Source organism: Palaemon carinicauda, chromosome 11 (assembly GCF_036898095.1).
Source record: "Palaemon carinicauda isolate YSFRI2023 chromosome 11, ASM3689809v2, whole genome shotgun sequence".
In the NCBI taxonomy this organism is placed as follows: domain Eukaryota; kingdom Metazoa; phylum Arthropoda; class Malacostraca; order Decapoda; family Palaemonidae; genus Palaemon; species Palaemon carinicauda.
In genome coordinates this window covers 76,114,174-76,126,133 of record NC_090735.1, presented here as the reverse complement: position 1 = coordinate 76,126,133, position 11,960 = coordinate 76,114,174, and the positions used below count along the sequence as shown (strand labels likewise).

Sequence of the window (11,960 nt, the reverse complement as noted above, 5' to 3'; positions counted from 1 at the left end):
ATAATATGAGGATCTTGAACCCATAGGATGAAATTGTAGATCCATAGGCAGCTACCAGGAGGACATCAGCAGGCTTAAACAGACTATGTCGTACCCTGGAGAATGGTCTTGGTAGAAGAGAATAGCAAGCACCAGTGTCTACCAAAAATTGCATGTAAATACCTGCATCATGTTAGAAGAAATGATTAGTGACAGGAGAGGCCACCACCGCAAGTGATGACCTACTTAAGAGTTTTATGGCCACTGACAATTATTTGCACATTTTTCCGCAGCATCCCCCGAATCTAGAGTAGTAGTAGCATAATTGCTGCCAATGGGCATCAGTCAGTAGCTGTAGAGGTCTTTGGTAGAGGCGTGAGCAAGTGGTGGCATATATGGGTGGTGGGTGGCTTTGTCGTCGCTCTGGCACGTCCCAGCATGAGCATCTGTGTCCTAACACATTCACGTAAGCCTTGGTTCATGTTGAATAGTTGTCCTCTTCATCAGGAATGGAGGCATTGGTGGAGGTCTTGAAGGGGGTGTAGTGGCTGTGCATAAGGGCATCACCATTGGTCACCAGGTCCTTCATAGTTAAGGTATCCACATTAGGGATGAAAGCCCATACAGGTTCGTGTAGGGGTCATACCCAAAGGGCACGAATCTGAGATTTCCGAGAAAGTGTCATTGGGTATCGCCACAAGAACATAGTGAGCTTTGGTGCTTGAGTGAGTTACGCCCTTAATTTGAAACTCGACCTCGAGCGCTGAAACCAGGCGAATGCCCCTGTACTGGTAAAGGGCGGCAGTTTCGTGCATGTGGCGTTGATTCAGGGACGGAGGGTGGCATCAAACACACAGTAGTGAGGGAAGGTGGAGGTAGCTGGACACTAGGCTGGTCACCAATGTGCTAGGTGCCTATGGAAGGCTTCCATAGGTTTTATATGGCGACGGCAGACAGTGCAGGATTCTGCACCATATATTAGGTTGGGGAGGCATACAGCTGCGTAGAATAAGACTTTATTATCTATTTTTAGGTTGTTATTTTTTAATACACTGAAGGATGCTTTTGCTTGGTTGATTCGGGGTATGATTTCTTCATCTATGTGCTTCATGAACAGTGCACTGCGAGGATAAGTGAAAGATAAGTGAAATTTCAACTTCTTTGACATTTCTTCTGTTAATTAGGAATTTTAAAATCTGTTCTTTATTATTTCTCTGAGCAATCACTTCTGTTTTGCAATATTCATTTTAAGTCCCAATGCTTGATAGATGTAGGAGACTATTTCGAGACTGTGTTAGAGAACCTCAGGTACTTGGGTTTTAGTTTCTGCCTGGAGGATGCCTATTGTTAAATAGACTAACATTCAAGTAAAATTTAATTTTTACACCGTCATCAAGATGCTAACCTCGATGCCTGAAAAGAGAGACAACTGTGAGAAAGATGTTGAAGATGACAGGAACCAGGCCTCATTATTGTTTCAATCCAACTTCGATATCAAAGGGCTCAGATTTGCTGCTACCAATTTTCACTTGAACCTACATATTGTCATGCAAGTCCTTCAGGATGTTGATGAATTTGAGTGGGAAACCAGATTTTTTGAGGCCATTAAACAAAAGTTAACGATTAACAGCAGTTACGCTAATGCAATTTTTCTTGTTGTTAACAGGTGACAAAAATCATATTACAAGTGCTTTGATCCGCACGAAAGCCACTTTGTGATTCGGGAAGTTCTGTTAATCTTGAGCACATAATCCATGCTAAAATTCTACTTGCAAGAGCAAGGAGCAATATGCCTTGATAATTGCCACATGATGAGTGATCTCTTATTCGTTTGTAGATTGTAATTATATCATGATCTTTTGGGACTTTTTCAAGAGTCCAAATGGACAACATAAAGTTGTCGAGGCGCTGATGGAATAGATATCTCCACTCCTTGAAAAGTTCAGAAGGTAAACCATCTAATCCAGGGATTTTGTTATTTTTCAGGGCTTTAATAGCTTCCTTAGTTTTAGTAAAGGTGGGCTGGTCATCAAGGGGCACTACTGGAGGTAGTTTTGGGAGGACGACCATGATGGTAGGTTCCGTAGGATTTCTTTGGTTAAGAAGGCTAATGAAATGTTAGGTCCAACAGTCATTGCATTTTATCGATCCAAATACATATATATATATATATATATATATATATATATATATATATATATATATATATATATATATATATATATATATATATATATATATATATATATATATATATATAGAGAGAGAGAGAGAGAGAGAGAGAGAGAGAGAGAGAGAGAGAGAGAGAGAGAGAGAGAGAGAGAGAGAGAGAGAGAGAGAGAGAGATATTAAGTGATCAAGGTGTGAACGAGTAGGAGCTGGTGTTTACTAAAGTCAACCACTAGTTGAAAATGGGCAAGGAATTCCGCAAAGATGAGGGGCTGTGTCGAAATTCTTGACATTTTTCGATAGGGAATCTGAACATTCTCATGGTTTTTTTTTTCTTTTTTTTTATGGAATATTTCATCATTTTTGTGAACTGGTAATCTAAACTATATTCTTATACATTGTTCGCATGATTTTTGTATTTCTTAAATAAACATATATTTACTTATGTGCCATTTTTGTGGTAGATTTTAGAAAATTGTATTTTCTTTCCTTGAATGAAATCGAGGATTCTTGCTAGATTCAAGAATGGCTTTATTTATTGTTTACATGCATTGTAAAAGGAGCTGTAACAATGGATCTAATTACAAGCTATAAAATATGGAATTTACAGTTGAAAACAATGCACACTACAATAAAATATTTTTCAACTTTTACTTTTTGGTTAGTTGGATAAAAATTATAATTACATTTTATTACCTGCTTTATGGGAAGTTCTTAATGGAGAATGGAAACGTTTCTTTCTGGGAAACTATCAATGTTGAGGACTTTTGACCAAATAAATTCCACATGTTGATCATAGTTCCTTAGGCGGCTTTCTAACCTGATGTGTATATTATTTCTATTTAAAAGGATATTTAAAAAAATGTTTTATTCTGTTGTATATATACGCAAGAAGATTAATCCTATATCTAACCACCAAGTAAGTAGAGATAAAACTTCAATTGTAAGCAAGAGTCAGATGTATATATATATATATATATATATATATATATATATATATATATATATATATATATATATATATATATATATATGTATATATATATATATATATATATATATATATATATATATATATATATATATATATATATCACCCACGAATGGCATTTAATACCGAATTCTATCTTGGGAATATATATCCACTTGGAATTCATTTTATGGTAACAGCTTCTGGCCGGGTGGGGATTCGAACCACCACCTGTTCGGCTGGAGACTATGCCTGCAGTGACCATGCCGATATATATATATATATATATATATATATATATATATATATATATATATATATATATATATATATATAAATATATATATATATATATATATATATATATATATATATATATATATATATATATGCATATATATATATATATATATATATATATATATATATATATATATATATATATATATATATGCATATATATATATATATATATATATATATATATATATATATATATATATATATATATATATATATATATATATATATGCATATATATATATATATATATATATATATATATATATATATATATATATATATATATATATATATATGCATATATATATACATATATATATATATATATATATATATATATATATATATATATATATATATATATATATATATATATATGCATATATATATATATATATATATATATATATATATATATGCATATATATATATATATATATATATATATATATATATATTTATATATATATATATATATATATATATATATATATATATATATATATATACATATATATATATATATATATATATATATATATACATATATATATATATATATATATATATATATATATATATATATATATATATATATATATATATATACTATTGAAAGAATGTCAAAACTAAAATTATTGGGCTTAATTGATCTTACATTTTGTGTGAGATCTCTTTTAGCTCATAAAACTAAGCTTCGGTGATTCAGTGGATTTTGTATTTGATGTGGATTATTATATTAGCTTATAAAATAGCAGTTAGACGGGATGTTACTGTCAAATTAATAGATGGTTTCAATCATGATCTGATTGCTGTGGAAATACATACAAGACGGGAACCAAATATAGTCGCAACGACCTATATACTCCCAAGAAACACAGTATTTCCACAGCAGGATATATTATCAGTGATGAGACGTAACATGCCAGTCTATTTGCTGGCTGATCTTAATGCAGCGCATCCAGCCCTTGGTCATAACAGAACCAACCCTATAGGCACATTAATCAACGGCCTGATGAATAGGAACCTCATAAGGTTCCTAGGCCCAGATTTGGATACGTTTTTTTAACATAAGAACCACTAGTAAGCCTGATATACTTCTTTCCAATAGATTTCACATTTTCAATTATTCAACTACTCAAGGCCCCTTAACCACATCAGATCATCTTCCTATTATTTTAAAGCTTACTGTGAGACCCATTATAGTAGTTACTAGTCCAACAATAGATATGAACAATGCGAACTGTGAACGTTTTAAGGACACACTCGATGACTCTCTCTCTCTCTCTCTCTCTCTCTCTCTCTCTCTCTCTCTCTCTCTCTCTCTCTCTCTCTCTCTACTTTTGACGAACCAGATACTATCTTAAAGGATAAATCTCACATAGACGATAAGATTGCTTTTTGGTATAGGAGGATCAAGGAAGAATCAGAGCTCCATATCCCCTCCAAAACTCACAAGATCTTACCTTATACCAAAGAAACAGATTCTCTTAAATCACTACAGATCCGATATAAACAAGCCCTAGAAATAATTAATAACCATGGTCCCACACATCAACTCTTAGATTATATTCATAATATACAAGAACGGATCAAAATAGAATCTATTGAACTTATTAATTCAACCTGGGAGGTTCTTTTAGATAAATGTGAAGACTACTATAAAGACCCTGCAAAATTTTGGAATATGATCAGAAAACTGTTAGGTTCAACTTCTCAAGCTATAGCATACATCACCCAAAATAACGGAAAAAATCTATTCATCCCAAGATCAAGAGGTGATTTTCAGAGACTTCTGGTCCAATATCTTTAAAATAAACCCAATAGAAAATCTAAGGTTTGACCAACAACACGAGCAGCATGTCACTGAGACAAGCCATGAACATGCTGATCGTATAATACCTTATGATTTAGTAGATCTTGGGAAGCTTGACGAAGATGACCCATTTCTCAAACATATCCAACTTCAAGATATAATCAAAATAATTAAAAGTTTTAAAAACAAAGCTCCAGGCCACTCTAAAGTCAATAAACTTATCCTTAAAAACTTGCCAAATTCAATGCTCGCCTTTCTTTGCAACATCTTTAACGAAACTCTGAGTATGGGTTATTGGCCAGAATATTTCAAAAGAGCATTACTTCCCTTTGTGGGGAAAAAGGGCAAAGATCTTACCTCAGTCTCTGACTATAGACCAATATCCCTATTAGAGACTCCTGGTAAGATTCTTGAAAAAATTATTAAAGAAAGATTTGAGGGTTTCCTTGAGGAAAATTTACTTACAAATAAAAACCAATACGAATTTACAAGGGGCAAAGGGACCCAGCTTGCATTAGCCCATCTTTATGAATTCATTGCTGTTAAGTCAAGTCTTAGAGGTAGTTGTAACTTAATTTCTAGAGATGTCAGCCGAGCTTTTGATAAGGTATGGCATGAGGGTCTTAAATACAAGTTTATAGAAGAACATTTACCAAATTTAGCAACCAGATTATTATGTAACTTTCTTGACAATGGAGTGGCCATGATCAAGATAAAAGAGTTTATAGGAACAGGGTTTCCGCTACTATCTGATGTTCCTTAGGGTAGTGTTCTCTCCCCTTCACTTTACAACTTTTACATCAAAGATACCCCTCCTCCTATTCCAGGTTGTCTGCAAATCATGTTTGCAGATGTCCACACCCAAGTAATAACTATCCCTAATAAAAACAAACGTATGCTTCAAATAAAAACAGTCAGGGAAATACAAAAATTCAATAACTACGAAAAGAAATGGAAACTAACAACAAATTTGAACAAATTTCAGCTCCTCTCAATTTCATTTCGTAATCCTGCAGAAATCATAGTAGACAACGTAAGAATTTAATTCAAACAAAAGGCAACAATACTTGGGTGTAACTTCCAGAAATCTGGCATCCTTCTACATGTTAAGGCGAGAATAACTGCTTCTCAAGTAACTCTCAATAAATTAAAACGGTTTAGAGATTGGTCAAATAAAACTCAACTTCGTTTATATAAATCATTAGTAAGGCCTCAGTTAGAGTACTACACTATAATATTTGGAGCACTTAGCAAATGTTCACTAAATAAAATGCAGACAATACAAATTAGGCCTTTGGGGAGAGCCTACAAAGAGAGCCCTCCCTATTACAATAAAATCCTGGAATTACATCAATATTCTAAATTGGAGCCTCTTAACGTCAGGTTTCACAGGCTTGGACAGAGAACCTAGGACAAACTTGCTTCAGACGATGACGACCTTTGCACCCTAACTAGAAATCTCACTAACGTACAGGCCCAGGTATATAACATCTGATTAAAAAAAAAAAAAAAAAAAAAAAAAAAAAAAAAAATTAAATAACATTTCAATAGTTATGTTGATATTCCATTAAAACATAATAATTTTTCAACAATCGTACCTTTTTTAACCATCAAAATAGGTATCAGACGAACAGACTCCTTTAGGAAGGGCTTGACATAGAACAAAAATACTTTTTCTTTCCCTGCTTGTCTTTTCTTTTCTCAAACTGATTCTAATTACTATCTAATATCGCATGAGGGTCTGCCCCACTCTTTTATTCTTCTCCTGTACTTCTCTTTCTCCCCTTTTCCTTATTCTTTCCCATCCCGAGTACCTGCCTTCGGGCTATAAACTGGATTGTATCCAGGGGTACTTATCCTTTCCCCATATTCTCCACTTCCCTGTCCTTACCCGTATCCGTAATAAGTTTTGATTAATGTCGATGGCCAAATTAGATTATATGCAGGACTTATATATTGATATTTAAGCAAAGAAAATGCAGATTTGAAGTTATAAATTTATAAGTAATGCTCAGACTGAAACGAGTAAGGGTTAGTAAATTAAATGCATACGAAGTTATCCCTTAACAATCATTGGTGTAAAATTCTAACTTCTTTTTCCATGAAGATAATATAATTTTTCAAAAATAATATCGGTTACTATTCTACTTATTAGGATCCCTAAAGTGATATTCTAGAAAGCTTTTTTTTTTTTTTTTTTTTTTTCAGTTAATAGGATCTGATTATAAGTAGACGTTCAAATAATTATAAAATTTGTGCTTTGAAGATTTACTATTTCCGAAAGAAGACCTTTTGTTGTTTTTCATAAATTTGCCTTGTGCCACTTCCTTAAGGTTATAACTAATTAATGGCATTTCTCTTTCTTTTTGTCCCTACAGGTAACACGTTCCTTCTTTCCAATGGAGTTCAAGAGGATGCCGTTTAGATACCCCCACCTTCACCACCATCCTTTTTAGCGCAGAATAAGCCCAGAGTTCCTCAGGCACCAAGAGACCTCTTTTCTCAAGCCTATCTTCTGTATTTAGGACAGAAGTATACGTAGGGAAGGGTAATCTTTCACCTCACCTCACCACTCCTGTAATAGTATCTGCATATAGTCCATGGATTTCAAGTTTTATCCTCGAAGGACATTTGTCGCTCAACTTTTGTCTTGCAGAACTTCCTGCCTCCAGCCATTAAGAAATGTAATAAAGGACTGAATTAATATCATAAGCTGATGAGCAGAGTACATAATGTAATAGAACCTATGGTCTGAGCATTCTGTAATAAATACGATAAAAAGTACTTCACATCACTCTTTAACCTAGCTGTACTAGAATATTAAAGATTTAAGTATGTACAACAGGTAATAATCATCTTTATATACTATGCTTATATATATATATATATATATATATATATATATATATATATATATATATATATATATATATATATATATATATATATATGTATGTATATATATATATATATATATATATATATATATATATATATATATATATATATATATATATATATATATATATATATATATATATATATATATATATACATATGATTACTTATTATGTCAATTCAAATATCAAGGCAAATCCTCAAAATTATGACGAGTTTCACTAACTACGAGAGCAATGAGTTAAAACAATTGGTGTTTGGAGGTTCAGCAATGAAAATGACTTAATTTTATTTGTAAGTCATACCTGCGAACAGCTTTTACTATAGAGTTCACGAAAATGAATAATTTACAAAGAAAATGTAAAGATTTGGTGAGAGATTCAAGCAATTACAACGGAGGCAAGATCCATCAAAATGCATCCAGAACGAATTAGATATGTTCTATACTGTAGGTGCCAAAACTGATGCAAAAAAAATTGCAAACTTCAATGTGCATACTTCGTTAGTATTTACTATATCTTATATCAATTATTGTTATTCTCTTTATCTGATAGTATTATTATTACTAGACAAGCTATAACCCTAGTTGGAAAAGCAAGATGCTATAAGCCCAAGGGCTCCAACAGGGAAAAATAGCCCAGTGAGGAAAGGAAATAAGGAAATAAATAAATGATGAGAATAAATTAACAATATATCGTTCTAAAAACAGTAACAGCGTCAAGTCAGATATGTCCTACATAAACTATTAACAACGCCAAAAACAGATATGTCATGTATAAACTATAAAAAGACTCATGTCAGCCTGTTCAACATAAAAACATTTGTTCCAGCTTTGAACTTTTGAAATTCTAATGATTCAACTACCCGATTAGGAAGATCATTCCACAACTTGGTAACAGCTGGAATAAAACTTCTAGAATACTGTGTAGTATTGAGCCTCATGATGGAGAAGGCCTGGCTATTAGAATTAACTACCTGTCTAGTATTACGAACAGGATAGAATTGTCCAGGGAGATCTGAATGTAAAGGATGGTCAGAGTTATGAAAAATCTTATGCAACATGCATAATGGACTAATTGAACGATGGTACCAAAGATTAAAATCTAGATTATGAATAAGAAATCTAATAGACCGTAAGTTTCTGTCCAACAAATTAAGATGAGAATCAGCAGCTGAACACCAGACAGGAGAACAATACTCAAAACAGGGTAGAAAAAAAAGAATTAAAACACCACAGAGTATATTGATCACCGAAAATCTTGTAAAACTTTCTCAATAAGCCAATTTTTTGTGCAATTGAAGAAGACACAGACCTAATGTGTTTCTCAAAAGTATATTTGTTGTCGAGAATCACACCTAAAATTTTGAAATAGTCATACAGATTTAAAGAAACATTATCAATACTGAGATCCAGATGTTGAGGAGCCACCGTCCTTAACCTACTTGCAATCATACTTTGAGTTTTGTTAGGATTCAACTTCATACCCCGTATTTTGCACCATACACTAATTTTAGTTAAATCTCTATTAAAGGATTCACCAACCCCAGATCTACATTCAGAGGATGAAAATGATGCAAAGATAGTAGCATCATCTGCATATGCAACAACCTTGTTTTCTAGGCCAAACCACATGTCATGTGTATATAGTATGAAATGTAATGGGGCGAGAACTGTACCCTGTGGAACATTGCTTATCACATTCCTATACCCACTATGGTGCCCATCAACAACAACTCTTTGACATCTATTACTTAAAAAATCAATGATAATGCTAAGAAACGACCCACCCACTCCCAACTGTTTCAATTTAAAAACAAGGGCCTCGGGATTAACATGGTCAAAGGCAGCACTAAAATCAAGGCCGATCATACAAACTTCCTGACCACAATCAAGGGTTTTCTGTACAGCATTGGAGAGTGTAAGAAGGGCATCATATGCTCCAAGGCCTTTATGAAAACCAAATTGCAAACTAGGGAGTAGATGATTACCTTCAGTAAACCTATTAAGACGTTTTGCCAGACGACGTTCAAAAACTTTTGATAATATGGGAGTTATGGAAATTGGGTGGTAATCAGTGGGACTTGAGCTAACACAAACACATGTACATAGAGGAGAAACATTACCAATTCTCTAACAAGTGCAAAAAGCTCCTCTTCTTGCTAACTTGCGCAAAATAACAGATAACTTTGGAGCTAAGAAATCTGCTGTCTTTATAAAAAACAAAAGAAAATTACCATTTGGGTCTACACTTCCATAAGCATCAAGGTCCATCAACAGAGCGTTAATCTCACGAGATCGAAAAGCTAAACTTGTTAGTTTAACCTCAGGAAAACAGGAATGAGGATGTTCAAGATTTTTATTACTCTGTTTACTGTCAAAAACATCAGTGAGTGACTGAGCCCCCTGGTTTGAGTAAAGGAGGAACTGTTGCATCTACACCAAAGAGTGCAGATTAAAGGTAGACCACCATTTATGTTCCTGAGTTGTACCAGAAAGGGTTTCTTTTATGGTTAAATTGTACTCCTTTTCAGTTGAGGCATAAACTCTCTGAGCAAAAGCTCGAAGCTGAGTATAGTTGTTCCAGGTCAAATCTGATCTGTTACCCTTCCAAAGATGATGGGCCCCCTGCTTCTCCAAGTAAGCACGTCTACAATCATCATTGAACCACGGTTTGTTCTTCACTCGGTTCCTTTGCACACAAGAAGGGATACGCCTATCATTTATGTTGACTAGATTCTCATTCAAAGGGACAACACGATCTACACTACTATATAATTGTGACCAATTCAAGCACAAAAGATCATGCAAAATCCCATTCCAGTCTGCTTTGGATTTCATATAAATTTTACAAGAGTATGATATATCAGGGACAGGCTGCTCAGTCTCCACTACTAATGAAATCAAGGCATGATCAGATGCCCCGACTGGAGAACCAACTTTACTAGTTATAACGCCAGGGGAGTCAGTGTATACGAGGTCCAAGCAATTACCAGACCTGTGAGTAGCTTCATTTATGATTTCCTCACAGCCTGATTCAGAGGCAAAGTCTAAAGCTCTCAAGCCATGGCGATCGGTAGGAGAGATAGAACTTAACCACTCTCTATGGTGAGCATTAAAATCACCAACAAAAACAAAAGAAGCCTTTCTATCATCTTCTTGTATCTTAGCCATAATGGTAAGAAGACAATCAAAGACAGAATCATCCATGTCTGGATTCCGATAGATCGAACACAAATAAAAGCTGTTATGCCTGCCACAAACTTTTATTAGCTGAATCTCATGACATCCACATTGATAGCAGGACTTATGAGAAGCAGGGTACTGGGTCCTAATATACACCACCATTCCCCTGGCCCTAGGGATGGCATCACGTTTCAACATTATTGGCTTCTTAAAACCAGTTATAAGGAGCTCAGATGAGTGCCTCATATTAGAAATCAGAGTTTCTGAGCACAAAAGAATGCCATACTGTCTGGACGCAACTGTAAGGTCTTGAATATTTGCATGCAGACCACGAATATTGTAATACAGAAGACGACATTGACGAATACTGGTCCCGGATTTCGCTCAATGTCTCCAGACAGCATAAGAATTAATAGAAATAAAAAAAGAGACATCATACTTAAAAACTAGATTAACAAGAATTATAACACAAAAAATATGTACAGAATTATAAATAAAGTGATTGATGATACCCATAGACTATAGTAAAAAGTCGAAAAAACTGGTCAACATGGAGGAGCCGATACACCATGCAAGGCTATATGCCCTCCAGGATAGCCATTTCAACTGAAGGGAGGACATTGATTACCTGTAGAGTAACT

At 33.9% G+C, this 11,960-nt stretch overlaps 2 protein-coding genes across 2 annotated transcripts in view; one reads left to right on the top strand and one right to left on the bottom strand.

Annotated features, from left to right (window-relative positions):
- LOC137649337 (corticotropin-releasing factor-binding protein) overlaps window positions 1-8,021 on the top strand; it is a gene marked incomplete at its 5' end in the record, with an annotated part of 300,484 nt that extends 292,463 nt beyond the window's left edge. The window contains one exon of the mRNA XM_068382319.1: window positions 7,616-8,021. The remainder of the gene's footprint in view (window positions 1-7,615) is intronic.
- On the bottom strand, window positions 1,639-2,049 carry LOC137649336 (uncharacterized). The gene has a single exon (XM_068382318.1). The coding sequence runs from the start codon at window positions 2,047-2,049 to the stop codon at window positions 1,639-1,641; it is 411 nt and encodes a 136-aa protein (XP_068238419.1).
- Window positions 8,022-11,960: the final 3,939 nt, after the last annotated feature.